At 50.4% G+C, this 25,433-nt stretch overlaps 2 protein-coding genes and 1 long non-coding RNA gene across 4 annotated transcripts in view; 2 read left to right on the forward strand and 1 right to left on the reverse strand.

Moving 5' to 3' along the window:
* The first annotated feature begins 211 nt into the window (after positions 1-211).
* TMEM80 (transmembrane protein 80) lies at positions 212-6,038 on the forward strand. The gene is made up of 5 exons (XM_063158391.1): positions 212-257; positions 2,469-2,485; positions 3,692-3,785; positions 3,887-3,979; positions 4,912-6,038. The coding sequence occupies exons 1-5, from the start codon at positions 239-241 to the stop codon at positions 5,115-5,117; spliced, it is 429 nt and encodes a 142-aa protein (XP_063014461.1). The 5' UTR covers positions 212-238; the 3' UTR covers positions 5,118-6,038.
* On the reverse strand, positions 3,889-8,829 carry LOC134419323 (uncharacterized). Its single transcript, XR_010028013.1, has 3 exons — positions 8,691-8,829; positions 7,167-7,237; positions 3,889-4,013 (listed from the first exon to the last, which is right to left on the reverse strand). It is a non-coding gene; the product is annotated as an uncharacterized LOC134419323 (long non-coding RNA).
* A 1,241-nt stretch (positions 8,830-10,070) lies between these two features.
* Positions 10,071-25,433, forward strand: part of EPS8L2 (EPS8 signaling adaptor L2) — a 48,868-nt gene continuing 33,505 nt past the window's right edge. The window contains exon 1 of one of the 2 annotated variants that reach the window (XM_063158393.1): positions 10,071-10,341. The gene's annotated coding sequence lies outside the window, so the exon portion shown is untranslated. The remainder of the gene's footprint in view (positions 10,342-25,433) is intronic. The other variant, XM_063158394.1, reaches the window with a different exon arrangement.

The raw sequence follows: 25,433 nt of genomic DNA on the forward strand, positions 1-25,433 counted from the left end.
CTCAGCCGAAGGCGGTAGCGAGAAGCGCCGATGTGTGCCGAGTCCTCTCCGATCGCGCCCGAGCTCCGCTCGCCGGCCCGAACGGAGACGCCCGAACGGGCAGCGCCCGAATCCGCCCGAAAGCGACCGAACCGGGCCGAACGCTCCGATCGCTCCCGAAGGCGGGTGGGCGGGGCGAGTGGCCGCGCGGGGGCTGCCGGGACGGCGGAGGACCGGCGGGCGGGGTGGGGGCGTCAAGATGGCGGTGCCGAGCCGAGGTGAGCTGTGTCGCGATAGCAACGCGACAGCGACACGACAGCCCTTTCCGGGGCACCGCGGGGGGCTGTCTCCCACCGAGCTAGAGGTGATCTCTCGCGGGGGGACATGACTAGAGCGAGGCGGGGCCGAGGTCGAGCCCAGCCCCGTTGGCATATCGCGACAATCCCGGCACGCTGGGGAGATCCCGGTGGCGCCGCGAGCCGGGGCTTGGCGCATGTGCGGGCTGAGGAGCATTTGACCCCGGGAAAGACGCTTTCCTGAGGCCGAGAGACGCCTCGTGAAAATCCAGATCTTTGCTTCAGTTTAGGAACTGCTGGGATTCAGAGGGGAAAAAATTTCATCCTTAATGTGGTCAAAATCATTAGTTTCCAAGTCTTTCGCCGAGGTCAGAGTTTACTCCCAAAAATGTAAATTTTTGGTTGGAGTAGATAAAGGTGGCTGAGAACATTTGTGCTGAATTCATAAAAAAAAATCCTAATCCCAAGACTGTGCAATGAGGTACTCTGGGCGATGCTAACCACATCTCTGCCTTTAATAAAGTTTTATGTTAAAAATGAAACCTTTCTGTTTGAAAATGGGCCATGTTCCACCTCAAATCCCCATTCTCAGTGTCACTCACTCTAAAATCAGCACCAGGCTGGGTAGATAACCAAGATTTTGGTGGGTAAAGCACTGAAATGATACATTCAGGCTGTTTAATGATCCCTCTTGGCTCTGTGTGCTCGGGGGTTCGGGGTTTATCCCTGTGAAATGTCCCGCTCGCTCGGAGGGAGGCAGCACATCCTCAGCAACTGCGGCTGCCATCCCCTCCTGGAGCAGCTGCAGGAGGCTCACTGCCCTCTCCGGGAAAGGATTTAGGAAAGAAGAGTTCACTTATAAAGATGGGGAACTGCCCTGAGGGAATTCACTCGGAGTTCCCTGTGGGAATTCCATGGCTTTGACTATCATACAATTCAGAATCAGTGGTGTAGCTGCAGTTTTGAATATTGAATGAACATGGAATCATGGAATCCTGGAATGGTTTAGGTTGGAAGAGACCTTGAAACTCATCCACCTTTCACTATCCCAGGCTGCTCCAAGCCCCATCCAGCCTGGCCCTGGACACTGCCAGGGATGGGGCAGCCACAGCTTCCCTGGGCACCCTGTGCCAGGGCCTCAGCACCCTCCTGGGAAGGATTTCTTCCCAGTATCAAAGCAATTCCCCCTTGTCCTGTCACTCCTAAGGGACAGGATGAGTGCTGGAGCCCCCGGTCCCTGTACAGAGAGCTGAGAGGATCAGGTCCAGGAGACATTTCAGATCATGGACACATGAATCACCTAAAATAATGTGCCTGTTCCCACTGTGTTCCCAAACTGGACACCTTAATTAGCTGCCTGGAGTTAGGGAGAATTAATTTGGGTCTAAATGCATAAAATTCTGAGGTGAAGAGGATGTTGAGCTCAGGAACACAGGGATGAGGATGGCGGTGTGACAATGATGAGCTATCCCTGAGGAGACAGATGAAATGGCCTTTCACAGGTTTTACTCTCCCTGGAACAGAAATCCCAACTGTGCAATTCCTCATGTGTCTGAGAGGCTGAGAATATTAATGAGGAACTCAAGATGTGCTTTAGTAGGTTGGTGCCATCCTGTTGCATGGGAATTTTACGTGATTTTTGCAGAAAATAATAAGGATAAAAGTGAAATGTGTTGGTTGGGAATACTTGCTTTGATTTCTGTGGGCTGTCAGAACACACTGAGGTTGGATGTTGGATGTGGAATGACTTTGTGAAGGGAACTGGTTTGGAGAGATGACATTTGGAGGGATGGTATTTAGAGGAACCCGGGAGCCCTGTGTTCTCCACAAACTTTCTCACAATTTACAAGCAAATGGATCCCATGTTCACCTCCTTCCTGCATAGTTAGAGGGGATGAAGTGTCATCTGCTAGGACAGGACAGGACAGGATGAACAAGTTCTGGATAATGTCTGTGCACTCCTTCAGGCTTTGAAAGAGCCTAAAGTTCCTCAATGAAACAGTAGGGATTTTCCCCAAATTATTTGAGACTTCATCTACTTGAAAAGGTTATTTTTGGAACCTGAAGTCTACAAAATAACTGTTCCTGGGAGATGAGAAAAGAGATTCCTCTCAGAATTTAGATACCACTGTTAGAATGTTTCTGGATTTAGACATATTTTCTTCTCTTTGTTTTCTCCTTCTCCATGGAAAGGAAGAACATCAGAGATTGTATCCTTTCTGTACCACTGCTCCCTCCATGCAAGACTCCTGGAGAAGATTGCCTCAAGTGGATTCCTGTCTTCTGTCCAGTAACTGCACACTGCTGGGTCTGTGCTCCTGAATTTTCTGTCAGTGTCATCCACAGGAAGCACAACTGGGACCACGTCGCTTCCAGTGGAAGATGTTTGGTGCAGGTTTAGCTGGGATTTGCTCCTCAGGGGCTTCTGCTCCTGCAGAAACCTCTTTAGCCCCCCTGCAGTCATGATTTAACCCATTTTCTTCAGAAAGGAGGTTAAAAATTGGATTTATGGACTGGTGGACACACCCCCTTCATCACAGCTCACAGGCAGCTGACACAGCTGACAAGGGGTAGTAAAAGCAGCCCTCAGCAGTAACTTCCTCCTCTCTTACAGTAAGTTACCCCACCTTTACTCCTGCCAAGATACAAGTAACCTCCAAGGAGGAGACACCCTTGGCTCTGGAGATTTCCATGCTTAGAACCTATCTAGTAATTTTTTGCTCCACCTTCCTTCAACTGGAAAAACCCCAAAACCTGGTTCTGTGTTAATAAAATGAGCTGCTCTGGGAACTGGAATCCATCCACGGCGCGTGGGTGGGTTTAGAAGCGGGATGGGCAGTTCCTGTAAAAGATGCCTGGGATGAAATCCCTGCTTGGAGATATTTGTAGGATTTGAAGAAGGCTGGGGGAGAGAGGGGAGTGAATTAAGGCTGTTTCTTAGGAATTTGCATCTCAAAGCTGAGCTCAGACAGGTATGGAGCAAAGCATTTCCATGCTGTGGGCAGGAGCAAGGCCTGGCTGCTGCACAGAGCCACCTCTTCTCCAAACACAAGTTTGATGGAGATTGCCAACTCTCTGTCAACTTCCTCAAGGCTGACTGAGAAGTGTAGAGGTAGTCTGGGGCAGTGTACACATGCATCCCCCCTGCTTCCTCAGGCTAACGGATGCCCCACTGCAGTCCAAATAAAATTCCTTAAAAAGGGAACTAAAGCCAAGCCTGAAACAGCAGGCTTTTATCCCAGGCCGTGGTGTTCACAGCCTCAAGTTCCTTCCTGAACCCTCCCCACAGCCAGGCATAGCTGGACCATTCAGTATAAAGAGGGAGTGCAGTGTATTTTGGGGTTACTGGGAAATGGTGTTTTTATGGAAGAGACCCCACCTCATTGCTATGAGAAATCCTTAACAACAGTTCTCAGCTGTCATCGCTTCCCTTACACATCCTGCTTTATGTAAATGGGGTTTATTACATCTTCTACTTCTTGGCAACTCTTGCAATGATTATTTACAAAAGTAAGTTGCAGGTAATGTCCCCAGAGCAGGCTGTGCTGATGCACAGCTGGGTTTTGTCCTGCTGTGTCTTCCTGCTTTATTTACTCTGGTTTATTCTCCAGGTCAGGTTTTCAGTTATCCAGATGATTTTTTGGCTCCTGATCTTGCCGTGCTTTTCCTTATGGCCATTCTGGAAGTGCCTCGGTTGTACTTGGGTAGGTCATGTTATCAGTGCAACTGGATTGTAATCTGTAACATGAATCATTTGGAAATGGAGGCTGTCAGTTGAGCAGATATTTGGAGACCCCTGCACCTTTCCTTCCTCTCCTGAGGACACCTGCAAGCACCAGCACCTTCCTTTCACTAAGACAGAAGGGTGGGAAGGGCCTCCTGATCTTGTCCAAAGCTTGCTAAAACTTCTTCAAGTCTAATTTTTAAAAAACCCAAATCACTATTAAAATCTGCTTAATATTCCAAAGGCATTTATGCAGGGTGGGGCCCTTGAATCAATCTGAGTGGCTTTAGAGCTGGATTTATTCCACTGCTTTAAATCTCTCTGTGTATTTATGGAGCCTGATCCATGAATAAAGAGGTGGGTTTCAACTCTAATGTAGTTAAACACCAAAATCTACTGAACTGAGCTTGGAAATAAGCTGCATAGAAGAGAGAAGGACAGCTTCTTCACAATGTCAGCCATCTGGAACAGGAATAGATTAGAAGGAAATAAGACTTGAAAATGAGGACTGGACTCCAGGAGTGCACCGAGGTCGCCACATTGAGTGCAGGGCTGGAGGGCTCAGGAAGAGTTTGATGGTTGAAGCTGAGTGTTCAGAAGGATGCAGCTTCAGAACTGATTCTCTGTGGTAAGAAGAGATTCCCTGGCTGTGATTATCGACTGACAAACTTATTTAGATTAACTTTGGTTAGTTTTCCTGTTTTGAAATGGATTGTCCATTGGTGTTGGGCTTGTTGCTTGATTCCTGGCAGAGCTTTGATTCAGGCTGGTATTTCAATATATTTTGAGCTTTTTTAGGATTCAGTAAGAGCAAAGTCAGAACCGGGGCCTTTTTTGAGCAGGAATATTCTCAAGTTACAATTTGAGCTGTTGTCAGAACAAATTGGACTTTTGGTTTCTGTTTCCTTGCAGGTTTCAAGGGTAACCTGACGGAAGCAGAGGGGCCGCTGGGGCTGAGCCTGGGGCTCACGGTGGGCAGCGTGCTGCTGTGTGTGTACCTGCTGCTGTGGCAGAGCTACGTGCTGTGGGCAGATGTGCTCCTCAACGCCGTGCTGCTCGCGGCCTACGCGCTCGAGTCGGGGCTCAAGGTCACGGCCATCGCTGCCTTTGTCAGCTGAGCCCGGCCCTTCCCACACCCTGCCACACATTCCTTCTCTGAGAGAGTGGGGCTTCATGTCCACTGCTGAATTCCTTTGGATAGAAAAACCCTGGAAAGCTTCTCTCTGGTTAAATGAGAAGTTTTGGGGACATAGATGTCCCGCCCAGGAGCTCTGTGATGCTGTCCACCACTGGCTTATTTATGGGCAAAGGCAAGGGGTGAATCACAAAATGCTTAACACTCTGGCATTCAGCAGGGGTCAGTACTAAATGTCCATTCCCAGCACAGGACAGGAGGCAGTGCTGCTGGCATGGTGGCAGTTTTCATGGCACAGAAGCAACATGCAGCCCAAGTGACACAGAAATTAATCAGGCCAGGGCTCACTTGTGCCTTGCCACGCACACGTCCGTGTTTGAGGGCACAGCTGCTCTGCTGCTCTCATTTGTGTTTCCAGACCTCAGTGGTAATTTCCCTGACTTTAGTAGGGCAGAACCTGATGTATCCCAGCGGGGGAGAGTGGAACTGGGTTTTGTGCATACCTGGAGAGCCAAGCCACAAGGTTTGGCAGCCAGTTCTTACTACGTGAGGGGATGTTTGGTTAGACAGGATGGATTTAAAATGAACAAAACCATTCACCATTCATTCTCCCTTCTGTCCTGTTTGAAAGTCCAACAGAATGTTGGCAGTTTTATTCCTATTCAGTGTTAAATGTGCTTATTTCTACTATTTTGCAAAAATTACTATATTTAAGTCTGTCTTAACTTCTGACGGGTTCGAGTGCAGAGTTTTTTTACTGTCTCAAAAATATGTGTTAATGGAAAGCTTTGGGAGTTCCTGGGTTTTTGAAGAAGCCTCTTTTATATTCAGAATTTCCTATTGTTGTATTTATTTATTCATTCAAATAAATAATGGTTTAGATCTAAGGAGTGTTTGAAATGCAGAGCAATCTTGTTCAGATCTTGGGCTCCAGCTAAGTCATCCAAAGGAAGACTTGGGCAAGCCTGGATGTGTGTGGAAGCCTCTTCTGATCCTGATCCTGCTGCTGTGTGTAGCCCCTTCTCCTGCCCTGGGAAGGTCTGAGCTAATTTGCAGTCACCAGAGGCTGAAAATTGTGGGGTGCAGGCCTGTGGCACCTCAGCCACACTGCTCTTTGCTTTCTGGTTGGGGTAGAAAGGCACAAAGACACACAACTTCTGTGGAAGGGCCCAATTTCATCCCTCAGTCATTCAGTGCTTGGACTTGATCATCACAGAGGGCTTTTCCAACCTTAAGGATTCTAGTGCCTAGAGAGGGTTTACAAGAAAGAGAGGGACCTTTCACAAGAGCATGTAGTGACAGGACAAGGGGGAGTGGTGTCAAGCCAAAAGAGGATTGGTTTTGATGAGATACCAGCAAGAAATTTGTGACTCAGAGGGTGCTGAGGCCCTGGCACAGGTTGCCCAGAGAAGCTGTGGCTGCCCCTGGATCCCTGGAAGTGTCCAAGGCCAGGCTGAATGGGACTTGCAGCAATGTGATTTAGTGGAAGGTGTCCCTGCCCTTGGCAGGGGGATAGGAGGAGATGAGGTTTGAAGTCCCATCTAACCCTAACCTTTCTACTCCCAGGCCAGGTAACAGCAAGTTCTGTTCACATTCCACCAGCTGGCAGTCACAGTCAGAGTCCCCACTGGCACAAATCCCCTTGGACAGGTCCTGCTAAGCCAGGGCACAGGCAGCCCTTGCTGCTCCCACAGAAACATCACAGCAGAACTGGGGCTAAGGAGCACCCAGGAAATGGAACAACCAAATGTTTATGGGCTTAATCTGCCTGAATGGAGCCCCCACCTATTTGTCCTCCCAGATTTGCTTGGCATGATGGAATGTGCCATCACATGCTTGTTCCAAGGAGTGACCAACATACCGAGCTGTCCCTGCCCCATAAACGATCAAAGCACACAAGCAAAACTCTTCCTGGATGGGCACAAAAAAAAAGCACAAACTTTTCCTGGTGTTTGCACCTGCCTTACACAAAGGTCTGCCCACAGAACAACTGACAGGTTCTAAAAGGAATATTGCAAAGTGGAATTTTTACCTGAATGCAGGTGATACAGCAAACAGGGTCACACAGGTTAATGTTGAGTCACAGCTCCTGTGCTTTACCTTCTTGAGTGATCACCACAAACAAAATAAACACAAAATATGAATTATAAAACATGGTGAACCCTTTGCTCCCTTCCCATTGCCCGGGTGAAAAACAAGGATCAGCAGAGAGTGCCAGTACTTAGTGATAGTGAGGCATGGGGTAAATATGCACATAGGACAACAAACATTAATTTTTTGGCTCATTTCAGGGCAGAGCCTGATGGCTGCAACTGCTCAGAGCCCTGACTGGCTGTCAGTGCCTGCTGGGCTCAACTGGCACCAACCTGGACTTGCATTCTCACAAGGGCAGGACAGCTCTGGTTGCAGTTTTCCAATTCCAGATAAAATTGATGAACTCTTGTGGGGTGCTGCTGCTGCTGACAGCCCTGTGCTCTATGATGAAAGATGAAGCCTGGAAGCTTCATCTTGGGAACTCCATCCCAAGTATTTCCAGGCTTTCAATGGGAATTGTCATTGTATTGGTGTCCCTTATTTCATGGTGGCATCTCTTGATGCCGAGGTGGTACAAAGACCCAAAATGAATCAGCTTCAGGAAGTTTCCCTAACCAGCAGCTCCTTTCCAAACTATTCCCAGTGCTTGGAGAAGCAGGGCACACATAGTGAAGCCATTGATGACATTTGCCAGACATAAAATTGCTGGAGCTTTAAATTACGAGGCCCAGCCCTTCTGAAACAGGACAAGCAAGTTGGATGCAAACAGCATTAAAAATTTAGAGGAACACATATTTTGAGGAGCTGGGTTTGGGTGGTGTTTACTCGACAAGTCTTTGTTCTCGAGCCATCACAGGGGTGTCTGCCGCCAACCTGATTTAAAAGGCTGATCCCGAGAGGCAAGTCAGCCTCCCGGGATTTCCAAATTGGAGATACTGGGAGATAGGGTGTTATGGGTCCATGACTTTATGATGTCCCTCTGCAGTGGCCTGGTGCTCCAGTAAAGGAGGGAGGTCGAGGACACGCACTCAATTGATTCCACACCTGGGAGCCATGCCAGGAACCACCACCATACCACAGGGTGATTCCCTCCTGCCAAACCATTCCATGATTCTGCAGTTGCCTCTGGCCCACCCCCACCGGCACCAGCTGTCAGGTGGGACAGCTGGGAAGGTGTAATAAGCTCTGCTGTGGTTTTCTTCCCTGCCCAGAGGAAAAGTTGCTGCCTCTGCAGAGCAGTTAAGAGATTTGCTGTGGGGCACAGCAGCTCACAGTAGCCCTGTCCTCATTGTGAATGTGGAGCTGGATAGGAAGCAGTGCCTTAAAACACCATCGTGTCAACTCCCTGTTTGCATCCGAGGAAAGTCAGCCCAGCCCAGCGGTCCTGCTGAAATACCCCAGTGATGCATTTCAGGGAGTAGGGATCTCCTGCACAAAACCTTCTGGCTGCTGAGGCTCAGAAGCCTCCAGCACAGCTGACATTCCCACTGCATTTCTCTTGTGTTGGACTGATATCCCTTACCTAAATCCTGCCCTTCCCGGGGCTGGCCGTATTTTCACAATCTGTCCCCGGGGATCCTGGCGAGGAGGATGACGGGGCGCTGGGTGGGAGTGTCACAGCGAGTATCGGTTCGTGTTCTCCCGCAGCAGGAGAGGTCGTGGCGCTGTCAAAGCCGAGCTGCAGAAATGCCGGCTGTCAGCAGGGAGCTGCTCTCCCCCTGCCCGCCCGGCTCACCCGGCCGCATTCCTCCCACAGGAACTCACCGGGGCGGCTCCTCCGGGCGTGCGGCGCCTGGACCCGGGCCAGGCCCTGCGCTGGGCAGAAGCCCCTCAAAGAAACCCACGGCAGCGGGGAACTCAGCAAATGTCAAGCTAAGGAGTTTGGGCTTCTCCCAGAACGCTGTCCTGAGGGGGAAGCTTTTCCTTGTTTCTTTCCCTAGTGTCGCGCTTACAGCTGTTTCCTCCCAGGGCCAGCAACACGGGGTCTCACTTCACATGGACATGGCAGTGATTCAACACTCAGCGTGGGCATGGTGGGGGACACCTGCACTTCCATAAAAACACTCTCAAAAGCCTCAGTTTTGGAAGAAGAATGGCTAACCAGAATGATCCCACCCTGCCATCGGTATGACCCAGCTGGTACCTTCCCTGCCAAGCACACCTTCCTCTATCCCAGGTTGTTCCAAGCCCTGACTTTGAACAATTCCAGGGATGGGGCAGCCACAGCTTCTCTGTGCCAGAGCCTCAGCATCCCCACAGGGAAGAATTTATTCCAAGTATCCCATCTAAACTTACTGTCTTTCATGGAGGAGCTGGGGCAAAACGAAGGGTTTTATGGCCGCATAACCCCAAGGAGTGCAGCGCCACAGAGGGGGTATCCCAAAGGGGACTCTGCTCCTGATTTGGAGAGTGTGAGAGAAAGGACGCTTTGCCTTTTCCCTCCGTCTCCCAACACCTTTCCTTGCCGCAGACGTCGGGACGGAGAGCAGGCAGGGGCGATGCTGGAGGAAAACAAGCGGCGAGCCAGCGCTGAGGAGAGCCCTGGGCTGCACAAAAGGTGCCTTGTTCCCCCCATGAGGCGGTCGGGCAGCACGTCCCCTCCCTCACCGGCGATGGAAACTGAGCTCCAAGCACTCCTTCACCTCCCCTCGCCACCTTCACCCTTCCCATTGGGTACAAAATGTTCTCGGGAGCAAGAAACCCGAAGTTTAACACGTCCCTCCTGGGCTCTTGGTCGCCTTGCCTGGGGAGTGGGCGAAGGCTGCAGCAGCCCCCGGCGCTCCCGGGGCCACCGGCTCCTGGTTATACAGTAACCTGTTGCTCCGGGTCCCAGCTCCACCTCTCGCTGCCTCCACATCCCTCCCCTCCTCTCTCCTCTGCCAAGGAACCTCTGTCACCTGCTCTCAGACACCCGCAGCGAGCGGCACCGGCAGGAAAGGGCAGCGGGGAGCCACGGCAAGGGGACCCCCAGGCCGGGGTGCCGGGTGGGCTCTGCCTCCCACTCACTTTCCTTCAGCCTTCGGGGCATCGGGCTCACAGCCTGTGCAGGCAGGACACGGAGCTTGACTGCTGGAGAATGGCAGCAGGATTTAACTAGGAAGGCACGGGAAACTGGGAGAGAACTCACGGGAGCTGAGCGAACTGCGGGAGACGAGAGCGGCTTCTCAGCACTGGTGAGTCCCTCTTTGCAAATCCTAAAACTTCATCCCCCTCCCCAGCTTTTATCCACTTCAAAAGTCTGTCTGATTCTGCTGTGGAGGGAGAATGGCTGGAGAGGGGTTGTGGCCGGGAGAACTAGCAGTGTAGTTTTCTGTTGTTTTAGTTAAAAAATATGAAAAAATGTACTTTTCCCAGCATTGTGTTTTCTGAGTTTTTTTTCCCGTCCTGGTGATTCCCCACCGGGGGACATCCAGTAGGTGGCACTTTCTTGGCAGCAAAATGTCCATTTGGCACAGAACGAGGCATTTTTTCTGTTCCTAATGAAGTCTAGAGACGTAGTTTTGAGCAGCTGTTTGTTTGCAAACCTCGGGGTTTCCTCTTTTGGGGAAATGTGTAGAATTTCAGGCCGTTCCCCACCGGGCCCCTCAAAGAGCTGCTGGTTTTGGTCAGCCAGCTCTCCTTACCCCTCATCTTGGTAGTATTTGCCACCCGATTTCAGCACTGAGGGAAGCTCGGAGCTGCCCTGTTCCCTCTCGTGACAGCTCTGCCTCCTGAGGAGATTTCATCTACGTTAACGAGTCACAGCATTCCCATCCCCTTTCTCTTATTTTCCTGGAAAATGCTGGTGCAAACTCCACTGAGGACAAGGCTCAGGGACAAATGATGTGACAAATGATATTTTCAAATACTGGAAATAACTGTGACCCAGCACAGTAGTAAAATTCGTTGATTGCCCTGCTGTAATTAGGGCAACAGGGAGTTAACACTTGTGTTGCCGGGCTGCTCCAAAAGCAGGGATCAGATCCATTGGTAGTTGCTCATCCAGGAGTGCCTGAACTTGGCTGGCATGTACCCCAAAAAGGACTTTTTCTGAGTAAAGAAGTGACAGACAGAGGCTCAACCCCCAGCTGATACAGCAGGGACCCATGCACGGTTTTGCTTGCGGATGCCACAGGCAACAGCATTCCTGGCTCTGTTTTGCTCTGTGAGTTTTCAGTTGATTAAGAAGGAAAATTAGTCCTTCACAGACAGAAAGGGCACGCAGCAGTGCTGAACCAAGGAGCCCTTTAAAACAGGACTGGGAAGAGGGACTTGGGATCCACTGTGGGAAGGTGTCTGTGAAAGGCAAAGGTCGTTGGTTGGCCATGTTTAAAACCAAGGCTTCAGCTGGTGTTTGGGACAACACTACAGCTCAGATCCACTGTGGTCAGGCCTGCATTGTTCCTGCTGCTGGTTTCCACAGCTGAAGCTTTGGGAAGGAGCTCGTCTTGTCCCAACTGTGCCTCAGCTCTCCAAGTGGTCTAGAGCAAGATCTACTCTGTTGTACTCATCAGGGCAGGGTGGCTTTGTCATGTAATCATAGAGCTTAGAGGAACAGGGGATGTTTTTGGGCACCCAAGGAAAAGTTTGGCACCAGCATTGTTGAACGGGCTGTCGGTGAAGTCCCGGGAAGGGAGCAGCTGTGAGTGACGCTGGAGAACGGCTGTGACGTGCGCGCACTGCTCGCGCGGGGCCATGGAGCAGTTTGCCAAGACAAGCTTTGAGTCCTTGGCTTTCTGCCCCTCTGCCATCACCCCACATGTCAGGGTGGACACAGACACCATGAGAGAGGAGGGCAGCAGGGATCCTGCTCAGCGCCAGGAGGAAATGACTTCTGAGCCACAGGACAGGTATCGCAGGGGCAGACAGAATGTGCCTTCAGTGCCCACCTTTGCTGACTGCAAACCACTCCCCATCAGTCAGAGTGACAAAGCCCAGCCTTGAGCCTGAAATAGCCCTGCAGGTTGTTGCTCCTGGGTCTCCATCTGCCCAACTCCCATGGATGGAGTGATGGGTCAAGGGTAGGACTAGATGATCTCAAAGGTCTCTTCCAAGCATGATGATTCTGTGAAGGACACTGCAGAGTAGATGCTGTCTTTGGTGATATCACAGCAGCCACCATTTTGTCAGGCTGTGACAAATTGTCATGGCTGCCTGCCTGGATTCATCCAAGGGCATGAAGAGACAGGGAAGGGTTGTACAGGAGGAACCCTGTCCTGCTTGCTCTGCTATGGTCACTCAGCCAGTGGATCCTGAGAGGAGACCCTGCTGGGGCATGGTTGCTGGGCCAAACCTGCCAGAGGTTTGTTGGCATCTGCCGCTGGATGAGATGGCTTGTAATGTGCTGGCAAACAAAATGCTTTTCATAGGGTCACGGGATCATTCTGGAAAAGAAAGATTCAGAAGAGACACTAATGCACTGTAGGACTGGGGAGGTTTCAGTCCTTGTGGCAAAAAGGAAAGAAGTGAAACAGGGAGAACAAATGTGTTGGCTTGTGTGGGCTTGAGAAACATCCATATGAAATAAGTCCTGAGTGCGTGGGGGACTCTTGGAGTATTATTCCCAGAGGGCTGGATCTGGGACTGCTGCTTTGGAGCACTTTCTGTCATACTCTTGGCTTTCTCCTTTCCGTGCCATGCTCTCTCTGAAGTCTTGGGCCAGAGCAGGTTTGGGGTTTTGAAGAAGACTCAGTGTTTTAGTCCTTGAACGGGGCTGATCAGGGCTCATGACTCCTTTCCACAAGTGCAGTCAGCAGCGCTGCCCTTCCCTCCAGGGTGGACAGGAATGCACGGCCTTTAGCCTGCGAGTTTGGTGTCATTGGCAATAAAACAATCACCCTTGGAAAATTCTCCAGCCTAGCCTAGTGACCCCCAAGCAGAAATGCCAAGTAAAGTCCACTGCTACAACTTGTTGGAGCGACAGGGATGACCTCCGGCACTCTGCTAGAGCAGCTCAGTGTCTGCCTGGCATGGCAGCTCCCATGGAGTGCCAGCAGCTCCAACAGCACTTGGCTCTGCCAGCATGGACTCCTGAACCACCTGTTTGGCCAAGGCACTGCAGATGATCAGAAACACCCATCTACCCACCCAGGAGGTGTTTATGTTTCCCACTGCAAGGGAGGGGAAGGGTGGAAGGGAAGGAAACCCTCCCTGCTCATCTGACTGCATTGTAGGGGAATCCTTGCACCATCAGAAATGGTGCCAGGCACCGTACCACACCTGAGAGATGCAGGAGATGAGATCCAACCCCCCCAAGGAGGCCCAGGAGGCCTGAGAGCACAGTTTGGCTCTGGATCTCCACCTGCCCACAAGACCATAGCTAGGAATGCAGCAGAGCAGAAGGATTTAATGGAGTGGGGAGGCTGTGAACAGCATATCTGTCTGCTTGTAGTGCATTTAATATGTCAGGGTCAGGGAAAAATATGCTGCCACCCATCCCTAAAATATTTAGGTGTTAAGAGAGAAAGGGGATCCAGGGAGAGCTGCTCCCACATGGACATGGCCGCCTCTGCACATAGGTGAGGGTTTGTCTTTTCCCAAGGCAGAGAGAGTTTTCCTTTCTCCTGGGCTGGCGACAGTACCGCCTCCAAAATTGAAATGCACGATGCCAGGGGGGTAACCAAAAAAGTCCTGGCATTTTACTTCCTGGTAATCCAGATAAATTAGGAAGAATTGCAATTAAGAAGGGAGGGAAGGGTGTGTAGCTGAGCTGGACCGGTTTGGAGATATTTCCCATCCACCTGAACTGCAATTCCTCAGGAGAGCCCAGCCCTTGTTCCCATTCCCCAAGTGCTCCCAAGGGCGTTTCTGCAACGTGCTCACTGCCACTGAGGATCTGCCGAGGAACAGAACAAAAGCTTCCAACCCCCGGGAAGAAGTGGGGAGTCACAGGCTCTGCCTGCTCAGCTGCCCTGGGACAGGGACTGAAGTGCCCAGACAAGCTGCTGGGGCCCTGGTTTGGTTGGAAGCACCAGGTGAGGCCTGGAGGTGCCTGTTCCTGCAGGCACAGTGGGATGCAGGAACCCTCACAAGGGAAGAGGCTGGTGGCAGAGGCTGGGCTGCTCCAGCCTGTCTGGCACAGAGCTCGACCCTTCCTGGGATGCTCTGTGCCCTTACATCCATCCCTGCCTTCAGAGGAGGGTCCAAATCAACCCCTCTCACCAGCATCTCCCACAAAGGTTCTCCTTGTCCTGCTGAGATGGGCAAACACATCTCACATGTGGGAAATCCTCATCTCCACTGCCAGGAGCACATTCCCCCATCCAGTCCACACTTGGGGTTTCACTGTCGAGGTATTAGCCCACCTATTCACCTCTTCTTTCCCACTCCCTGGACAGTGCCACAGCTTCTAGCAGCAATTTCAGCTGTAATGGAGGAGCTGAGCACCCTCAAGGTGACAGGATGGGATTTTGCAACAGCCTTGGCTGTCGTGATGGGCAGGTGTGGCACAAAATGAGCCCTCATGAGCCTCCAACCTAGCCTTGCCCCAGGAGAAGGCAGAACTTTCCATGGCTGGTGGAACAGGAACACTCCACATTTGTGGTCTGAGGTCTTTCAGCACTGCCTTGGAGTGGGACAGGAAGAATTTTCTGGTTATTATTTTTGGTTATTTAGTTTTGGTTTCTGGTTGGGGCACTGACTCCCAAAAGCTTTCATGATTTGAATTTAAGTTTAGTCCTTCCTGCTTCCTTTTTTCTTTTTTCCCTTCCTCTGTCTTATCAGTCTCAACTTGTCCAGATCTATATCCTACAAAGGTAAAGTGCAGCCCATCCAAATGGCAATAAACCAAAGTTCAGGCACCACAGCTGATTCAGAAAGTGAAGTAGTGCTGCTGGTGGGATGTGATTGGGATCAGGCTGAGTCAACACCACCCTCCCCCAGACTGTTTACACCTAGCTACCCTGTCACTCAGGATGGACTGAAGTGGGAATCATCTGGGAGCTGAGAATCTCTTACAAATGTTGGCTGCTGGAACTAGAGCTGAAGGTAGCTCCAGATTCCCTCACCAGCAAATACAAGGTGGATCCCAAACCTGACCCACCTCACTGCTGTGGACATGCCAGTGGCTTGTCCTAGTCTGTCACTCATTCCTCATTGCCACCATCAGGACTCTCTTGGGTCAATCCTTGTCCCACCAGTGCTGCCAGCCAGAATTGTGACTTGTGGATACAAACTATTTCAGGTACTCCAAACTCCTCTGTGCCATTTACACAAGGGTATGGAGTGACAGGACAAGGTGGAATGGCCTTAAGCTGAAGGAGGGTGGCTTTACATTAAATTTTGGGAAGAATTTTTTTCCCTGTGAGGGTGCTGAGGCGCTGGCACAGGTTGCCCAGAGAAGCCGTGGCTGCCCCATCCTTGGAAGTGCTCAAGGCCAGGCTGGACAGGGCTTGGAGCAACCTGGCCTAGTGGAAGGGAGGGACAGGGCATGGTCCATTTTCCATAAAGGGAAATGGAACTTTTTTCCAACCCGAACCATTCAATTTATGACACGATAAATCAGGTTTGAGGCTTTCAGTGGCGACTCTATGGAGGCAAAGCAGTGACTTCACTGTCTGTGCTGAGATAAACACAGAGGTGTCCATTTGCCTGAGCCTGAGACAATCCTTTTATCAGCAAATTCACTTCATAAAATCACCAGAGAGAGGAGAAGAGAGAAAGGTAATTTGCACCCACGATATTTCTTAATAAATCATAGGCTGGAGCCTACTCTCATTCCTGACACTGCTGCCTCTTAATTATAGCTGTGTTCAGCTGAGGAGACAGAGGAGGAGAGCTGGGCTCTTTGCAGAAGGGAGCACTAATTAAAACCTCTTTTCTCTGGGAAGATATTAATGTCTTCCTCTGGGGCAGAAGCAAATGGCCTTGTCTGTGGCCATTCCCGCGGGTTAACCTGTAACTCTGACTTTCACACAGCCAGGCAGTTTGTCCTGTTTTTGGTACCTGCTGCTCTCAGCATGGCTTCTGGCCTGAGATATGGGACTTTCAAAAGTCCTTGGAAAAGGAAGGGCAATAACATGTACCCAGGCAGCCTGTGCAGGAGTGGTGGTAAGGTTAGGTAGTAGGGGTGGCTCCTCAGTCCAGGTACAGACCACAAAAGGGTTTTGCACACTATCCCCTGATATGTGACACAGGCAGGATTTCTGAGATGGAGAGAGTGCACCCAAACAAATCCTCTGGTTGGAGTTATGTGGACTTCAACAGGCATGATCCACTTCCCCATGAGAGGAGAGTCCACGCCCTCAGGCTGGTGGGGGAAGCAGTCTTGCAGCACCTGCACACCAGCATCTCTGCCTGATCTCCTGATGGGTTTGAGACCTGGTCATGCAGGCAGGCACATTCCTGATTCACTTCTGTTTCAGTTCAGGAGAGCAGAAACCCTGCCAAACTGTGGGAGGGGAGTGGTACATCTGAGCCATGGAAATGACACTTTGACCCACTGAAGTCAAAGGGCTGATTATATGATTCTATCTATTTATTCTATGTTTCCATGATTCCTAAAGAGAGTAAGTTAGGAATCTCCAGCTGCCCTGCAGAGTTTCCATAGCAGAAAATCCAGCTGGTGAAGGAAGGCTCTAGTCCAGCATCCAGGTATATGCTCACTCCAACCTGGCATTCAAGCCAGAATCAAAACACAAGGAAAATATTGGGTTGGATTTTTCCCCTTTGTTTGTTTTGCAACAGAAGGTGCAGGGCAGGAGTGTAAAAGTAGCATGAAAGACTCTCAGGGATAACTTCAAGACTGTCAGGTTTGCCGTGAGTTGCTAATGCTTGGAAAATAGGTTGATAAAATTTCAGAAGCTTAAAAAAAGCCAGAAAAGCTGTGCCTCTGTCAGAGAAGCTGCTGCACAGAGCAAGGCAGGAGCAGGTTCAACAGGATAAATTGAGAGCAAATGTACCAGAGCTGTGCTCATTTCTGGTCTCTGCAGGTAACACCCAAGGTGTGGTTGGGCCATCGGCTGCCCGAGCAATCTCTTGACAAGGAAGCACCTTTTGCTGCTGCTGTGTCTGCTCTGAGCTTAAAAGCAAACCAGGAGCAGCCTTTGTATCTGTGACTTCAGCCCTGAAACTTCCAGTGCTCTTCAGCTTGGGAGGGGGACACTGAGATGCTGCTCTCCTTGAGATCTGTGATACAGCCTGTGGCATGGAGACAGGGAATGAGGGACCAGCTGCTTCCTGCTGACACAGCTGGGGGGCATCCCATGAAACCAGCAGCTGGTGAGTGCAGCAGGAACAAAAGGAGGTGGCTGAGAGCACCGTGCAGAGCCAAGCACGGAGCATCTTGCCACAGGCCATTCAGGATGGCCAGAGTTTACAGAGCTTGGGCAAATGCAGTTGGAGAAATTCAGGGATGGAAAAGGGCACCAGGAGCTCTTCACTCTCACTGCTGGAGGCTGGGAAATGCAGAGAGGCTTCCTGTGCTTCTGTCCTGTTCCTGGCTTCTCCTCCAGGTATCCATGAGTGCTGCAGCCATGTGTGTCCCCAGCCTGCCACCAAGCAGAACTAAGGGCAGGTGATGGGAGAGGTGATAGACCACCCCACGTTCAGGCAGCTGCTCCTGGCTCCTCTGAACATAGGGGAGGATGGAAGGGAGGAGAGGAGCTCTGGCCTCAGTGACTGTTCAGTGGAAGGAAATGTTGTACAGGTTTAATCAGAGCCCAGGAAGGGAGGCCTGAAATGAGCCAAGCAGCCAAAGCGCTGCCACAGCCACGTGCAGACTAGACCAGACAGGTCCCAGAACATCTGCTCCACACCTGGCACGAGCCTGGAGACACTCCTGCTCCCCAATCCCTTCTCCCTGCCTGCCAACAGCTGGTGAGCAAACAGTCAGAGGTGAGAAGGATGATGTGGAGCAGGAGAAGGTTATGGGGGAGATCTGGGCTGCCACCATCCTCAGCAGTCCCTGGAATTTTCCCAGAGCTGCTTCCAACATGATCTGCCCTTGCCAGGTGCCTGTGGCTGCCAGGATGCTGCCCACAGAGGCCATGCTCTGCTCCAGTGCCATGTGGGTGATGGACACACAGCTCCTTCTCTTGGAATCCTCCTGACAACTCAAGCTAAAGGAGCACTTGGGTAGCTCATGACATCCCTGAGCATCCATGAGCTCAGCTGTAGGCCCCAGGGCAGGACACAGGAGCACCTGGCTGGGGAGCACCAGGAACAGCCCTTTGTCCTTCCCAAACCACAGATATTCCTGTGCTCTCAGGGCCCCCTGTCCCTCCCTTCAGAACAACCTTCCCAGAATATGCCAGGTTCTCCAGTGTGCATGTTCAGGCACAACTCTGCTCCTGCCAGCCCTTCTCTGCTCCAGAGGGGATGCATAAACCTGTGGCTCATTTAAGGATCAAACCCCAGTGACAGTCAGGCCAGCAAGGAGAATTCAGTGGTTTTAAACCCCAGGTCATGGTAACACCACCTGGCTCCCCTTTGGCTGCAGGAGCACCCACGTGGCCTGTGCTGGCCCCACTGTGTGCCAGCTGCCCTGATCCTTCCACACACACCTTGCCCACCTGGCATAAAAGGGATTTCTTGCTCCTTTCACCCCCTCCTCTGAGGATTACAGGGTTATCCAGGCCAGAAGACACCTTAGGAGATCTCAAGTCCAACCTCAACCCGGGTCACCTCTGGTGAGGTGAGCAGGCTGCACAGTTCACTCCTGCTGTTCTTGAAAATCTCCAAGAATGAGGTGGCACAACCTCCCTGGGCAAACCTGCTCCACAGTGCTGGGGTTTCCAGAGCAGAAACTCTGTCCTTCATGTGCCCTGCACAGCTTTAGCCTTTGGAACTGGAAATCTCCATGCCAAAGACCCTGTGGGCATACAGTAGTGGCCAGAGAAGCCTTTCCTCTCTAAGGCACTGCAGGAAACTCTTCTCTCCCCTTCCCAGCCCTGGAATCAGTCTGGTTCCTCCTAGCCCAGCTCAGACTCCCATCCCAGCCTCTGCATGGACCAATTGTGCTTTTTCCTCCTCGCCCTTGCAAGAGATTAATTTTTTTTTTTTGTGGCAAGATTGTTAAAACAATTCTGTACCGCAAGATTAGAAACTGCCATTTGAATTATTTTGATAAACCCAGCCTCACACATCCTTCTATTCTATACAGAACAAAGGGCAAAGGGAATGGGGTTTATTTTGGTTTTGGAATGAGCTCTCCTGGGACTGTTTTGGTTACTGGGTAACTGGATGTTCAGGCTGAAAAACCCTTCTGTGGTCCCATCCACAGCTTCACTGAAAGCCCAAACATTGGAAATCAACCCAGTGATTTCCTGTGACTGTACATCTTGTCTTCTGACCCCACAAACAGAGCAGGGCATCCTTCAGCTGGGTGTGAGTATTTTGAAGTAGAACGTGTTTTGTACCATCAATGGATATTATGGTTCCTATAGGGACTCTGTGAAAATCCAAAATTTTCAGCATTTTGCATGTAAAACAAATCAGTGATGGACAGCAGAAATCCCTTTGCATGAACTCCCATTTCTGCCTTTCAGAGGTGAATGGGAAGGGATAAATCACCATTTTTCCATTTAAAATTTTATCTACCATGATAATATATATGAAAATACCAACTACAGAAGGAAAAAGCTACAATAGACTACTACTAAAAAAGCTCAAGTGATGTTTTCAGACCAAAAACTGACCTGAGCCCCACCACATCTCCAGGAGCCACCACTGAGCTGGTTAAACTGGATGTTTTCCTGCAGTGACACTCAGAGCCGATTTTCCATGTGCCAAGTTTAGCTCAAATGAATTGTTACAAATAGCCAAAAATACCCAGGCAGGATATGAGTAGGAAGCACAACATAGGATGGGAAGAGATAACAGTGAATGTTGTCATCATTCGCTTAAAAAGGCTGGAAAAGCCTTAAATATCAAATGGGATTTTTAAGAGATGAATCTCCTCCCTTAATTCTTCTGCCCCACCCTCCCAACAAAAAGCCCAGGATGAGTTTTAGAGCAGGAAATGAAACTTCCCAAGCTCCAAACCCCTGTTGCTATGGACAAAGATTTGGAACAGGAGCAGAGTGGAATAGCTCCTCCCTGGTATGGGCAGAGGGAGATGGGCTGCAGTCCTCTCCCTTTCTTTGGGGAAAGATGGGATGTTATGACTTTCCTACCTAGGCAGAAAAGGATTTTTAGTTCAGATTACCCAATTACTTCTGCAGATTTACCAATCTTCATCTAACCCCAGAGAGTTTGAGCTGACATTGGAGACAAACTGAAGCTAAACCTGGCCCCAAAGTGGCTCTGAGCCCAATAACAGCTTTTCTCTAATAGAGAAAAAGCTCTTGGCACACCAACAGCCCTGCTACATGCCTGAATTTCTGCCAGGGAAGTGAATCAGCATTTCAGGGAGTGACCAAAAATGCCCTTCCTTAGGAGGAGGTAGTGGAAAGGTCCCTTGGATCTCAGCTGCTCTCTCTTGCTCATGAACCAGTCAGCACGGGGAGTGCACTGACAAACAAGACTCCCTCTTGCCCCTCCTGAGACGACGAGGAACCAGCCACACCCCCAGCTTTGCTTGGTGCTTTTCAGCCCAGTTTGGGCTGGAAGTAGCTAGGCAAGGATGGTCAGGTGTATCATGCTCTGCCTGGGGCTAAAGGTTGGGAATTACTGTGGAAAATGAGTCTGCCTGCCAAATGCATCTGTTGGGCTTTACAGCTGTCCTGTTACGGGTAAGGAGGCAGGAATGCTGAGGCTGGCCGTAGGGACTGCACAGGATTGATGTGAGGAGGGCACTGTGTTCTTACACATTACAGAAGTCATCTAATGGAAAATTAAGACACTTGAGTGATTAGCTCAAACAGCAAGGTCAACCTGTTCCCTACCTGTACACCCACACCTAGTGAGAAATTATTGATCCCCACCAGGATCACCCAGGGGATATCAGCATGGTCCCTGTTGGACCAGGCAGCTTTGAAGCTTCTGGAAGGAGCAATCTTGTTGTGGGTGCTTTGCATAAACAGAGCACCACCTTCCAGCACGGATGTCACAGTCCTGAGCTTTGTTCCTGGAAATCCCACCATGACAAACACCACTCCACTGTGCTTCTGTCCATCAGAGCTGTGACATTACTGTGGGAAGCAGTAGGGACACAACAGGAACCCTCACAACTCCATCCAAGCTTTAGCCCATCCTCAGATTCTGGGATGGTTTGGGTTGGAAGGGACCTTAAAGCCCACCCAGTTCCACCCCCTGCCATGGGCAGGGGCACCTCCCCATAGACCAGGGTGCTCCAAGCCCCATCCAGCCTGGCCTTGGACACTTCCAGGGCTGGGCAGTCTGCAATCCCCACCGATGCCAGCCTTTCACCAGTCTCCCAGCTGTTCCACAGATGCCTTTGAGCTTGGAAAAGCCATCAGAGAAATATTCCAGCTCTGCAGGAGGTGCACATGAGGAACAGCTCTGAGAGCTGGTGCCTGCAGCCAGGAACACAAGCATACAGCCAGTTTCAGGATTTTGGTGTTTTGCCTGAACACAGATTAATGCCCTTCTCCAGGCCGGGCTCGGCTGTTATCCGTCCTGCTCTGGAATATGACACGCACAGGCAGAGTCACTCCCTATTTTTACTGGCCTGATCTCTGAGTCTTGATTTCTAGACAGAGAAGAGAAAAAGCTTCCCTTTCATCAAAAGTATGAAATCCTTCCCATGTCTGAAAATCACAGCTTTAAACCCCTTGCTGCTGGTGAACCAGTGCCCAGAGTACAGCACCAGGCTGGGAAAAGGGGATAATTTTGGGGGGTTGTGAGTTCAATAAGGATGCAGAGCAGAGAAACCTTCAGCATGACAACAACCAGTGCTTTCTTCAGCAAACTTTTGGATACCAGGCATGCTACACCCACAGGTCCTGGCAGCTCTGGAGCCATCCAGCCTTTCCCTTGCATCCTGCCTAGACAGTCCCACGGCCAGCTCCAGCCTCCCACAGCTCCTTGGCTCCCACCTCCCAGGAGCTGGGTGGTGCTAGGGACAGGATTAGCTCACAGAAGGTGTGGGCACAAAACAAAAACAGGACAGAGGGGAAAAAGCTACAAATTTCCTCACAAAACTCCTCTCTTCCCAGGAAGCCAAGGGAACGCGTCATGCTGGTTTTTCTTCCTGGGCAGTACAAGTGACTCACATGACACTTTCTCCCTGTCGGGTAGTTTTGAACTGAGGTCTTTTAATTTAAACCATTTAATGAGGTTTTATGTAAGGAATGCTCATTCATGTTCTTCCATCTTTCCAAAGGCATCCATTAGTATTTAATGTGCTGTTTCTGGGCCTGGCTCTCTAGCTTTCTAAACTGCAGCCCAAGCATGGAAAATGCTCACCTTGGAACCCCTGTCAAGACACACAGCAAGCCCAAACCTGCTCTCTGTTTTCCTTCCACCCAGCTCCTGCAGAATTCCTCCAACAGAGAGGAAAGGTGTAAATCCAGGAGCTGTGACTCGGCACCAGGACTCTGCAAACAAGTCTTTCTGAGGGGTAGTGGAGCCAGCTTCCATTTTTTTCCCAAGATATTGAAAACTGTGGCCATTTGTGCATTTTCCCTGGGTATTTATAGAGCAGGGCGCTGTCCAGACTTGTTTTTGGTTGTAGCTCTGGGAGGAATGTTTTACTTTCTGGCAGGAATATTTGATTGGTTCAGATCTTTCCTTTCCCACTCCAGCCTGTGGGCACCAATGGCCTGCAGTGCCACTGGACTCTGGACTGGGACCTAAATTAAGGTCTGCTTGTGGATCACCATGGACACATTCTCTCTGTAGGCAGTTCATGAATCTCCAATCAGGAATATGTAAATATTGGCACTTTTGCTCTGTAGTGCCAGTTTGTGTTCCTGAGCTCCCAAGGCTCCATTTCAGCCCCTTGGAGACCAACAGGAAATCCAGATGGGATTCAAATGGGGGTCAAGATCCACCAAAGCTGGTATGGGGGTGGCTGTAGGTCTGAGATGCCTCAGTCCAAATGAGCGGCTGCCACTTCTGCCGCGGAGGCTGAAGAACATTTGGTTCCTCTCTGCCCAGACCTGTTGGGCTGGGTTATATTTATCCAGGTGCTTGTCTTCTGGAGAATCTCCACAATGTGAACAATGTGATGTGCAGAGCAGGGAGTGTATCCTTCAGACACCTGGCAGGTTGTACCTGGGGACTGTCCCTGCTGGAATGTGGCACGTGCCACACACACCCTGGAACTCCACTCCCCTCCTTCCATAGGCCTGTGTCTTTCCAAAGGGACCCATGATCCTGAGTGGCTCCATCACTGTAAAGGTAACTTGAAAGGGTGGAAGAAGGAAAAAGCAGAGGACTTGCCACTTTCTAAGTAGTGGTGTTCTGACTTGGTCCTGCTGAACAACCAAGGCCTGATTTTGCAAAAACGGGGTTTGGAAATTTTGGATGGGACAAGATCTTGGCTTGCTTCTCCAAGGAAAAACAACAACCTGTTCCTCTGTTTGGCTGTCAGCCTCTCTGCTCTGGATTTGCATTTCCTGATGCTTTCTGACTAACCCAAAGATTATTTTTTTTATGAGTGCATGTTCCTGGCAGAGACCCTGAGTTTCTCCTGGCGAGCCCTGAAGCCATCCTTATGGGCAGGTTCAGAAAAGAAACTAAAAGCACGAGAAGAGTGGTTCCAGGAGACCAGAGACCCATGTGAAGTCCTCAAGTCAACCATAGCTCCTGGGGTCCCTCTCACAAGCACTTTGAGAGATCTAAACCAGGCTGTGTGAATTTAGGACTCTTGGTGTCTCATGAGGAGCCCTGAGCACACATATCCCAGTGCCTCACTAATGCCCAAAAGGTGTTTTGCTAGTGGATTGATGTGGGATTGTGGCCTTCCCTACCTGCCAGCTCCTGCTATACCATCAGAGAGGGTAGGATAGATTGTGGCAACTGGTGGGATACTCCCAGGGGCTGGAGGAGTGCAGGACACACGCACAACACAGTGCCTGTGCTTCCTTTGCTCTCCTGTGAATCCAAGCAGCCCAAGCTTTACAGCACAGCCCCTCAAACAGCTTTCTCCAGTGTGACATTCCTGTAGGAAAACACTCAGCAGCCCTAACAGACAGCTTTTGTGGGCCTGAGAAGCCTGAGAGATAACATCGTGTGGTGGCCAGCTCATGTTTCTTCCTGAGCTTTATGTTACTGCCAAGGCTGCTGCCAGTCCAGCATTTCTGCCTGGCCCATCCCCCTGGCACAGGATACACACACAGACAGCAGGGCTACATTGGACCCCTTACCCCAGGCAGGATCCCAGGGAGCATTTCCATCCCAGGGATCTCCCCCCGTGCCCAAGCCCCATCACCTCTTGCTGCAGAGATTCCCTTCAGCATGGCTGGTGGGGAATTCAGAAGTCCTGTTGCCCCAGGCAGATTTTGGTGGCATGACTGATGGAAACACAGACAAGGGTTAGAATATACTTGGAAAACCTTGGTGTTACTCCGAGTCACTTAGTTTAAGGTTTTTAGGGGTTCTGCCATGTTTTTCTACTGTGCCAGCAAAAACTGTTCTGTTTTGACAAGCATAAATCCTTGCTGCTACAATCACATCCTAATATTCTCTGATACCAACAAACCCAGTCTCAGTCTTAAAGGTCTTAGACCCATGAAGAGAAAAACCCACAAACAGCAGATGCTGCTGTTATTAACAGTGATGATAATAATAATAATAATAATAGCCCTAAAAACCCCACTAGTATTTCACATTTGCACATTGTCCAGTCTTTGCCCAGAATCCAGAATTTTTCATGTCCTTTCCATGCCCTATAAGAAGTCTGACCACAGCAGATAAGGGAGAACTATACCTAATAAAAATAAAGTAAAACAATAGCAGAGATCAGCCCAGAGAGGAGAAAGAGATATTACTTTTTCCTTTCACAAAGTGCTTCTCCACCCTTGGAGAAGAGGGATCAATGTCACAGCTCCCTCTTCAAAGAGACTCAGAGAAAGCCAAAACAATGCATGGCCAGCTTCCATTTGCTATAAAAGTACAGAAATGTGGTGCAGACAATGCCAGGCTCCTGTCACGGCTCCACGTGTCTTTGGGAGGATATTTGACCTCCAAGGATAAGACTGGCCGGAAAGTCAGGGAGTGGGGCTTCCTGTGCTTTAAAGTACAACATGTCTTCACCCACCTTGATGGCCTTCAGCACTGATTTGGGCTGGCCTCCCTAGGTCCCTCTGGGACCTCCTGGCCTGGGCCAGATCAAGGTGCTAGGCTTTAGCCATGCAGTTTAGCTTCCTTGTAGTTGCTCCAGTGGCAGCGGACTGAATTTGAGCCTGGCTTAGCTCCTGGAGTCTGTATCTCATTCCATACC

This window comes from Melospiza melodia, chromosome 6 (genome assembly GCF_035770615.1).
Source record: "Melospiza melodia melodia isolate bMelMel2 chromosome 6, bMelMel2.pri, whole genome shotgun sequence".
Taxonomy (NCBI): Eukaryota; Metazoa; Chordata; class Aves; order Passeriformes; family Passerellidae; genus Melospiza; species Melospiza melodia.

Coding starts and splice junctions, on each gene's coding strand:
- TMEM80 (XM_063158391.1), top strand. Junction 3,786..3,886: donor TGCAATGATTATTTACAAAA/GTAAGTTGCAGG, acceptor TTTATTCTCCAG/GTCAGGTTTTCAGTTATCCA. Junction 3,980..4,911: donor AGTGCCTCGGTTGTACTTGG/GTAGGTCATGTT, acceptor GTTTCCTTGCAG/GTTTCAAGGGTAACCTGACG.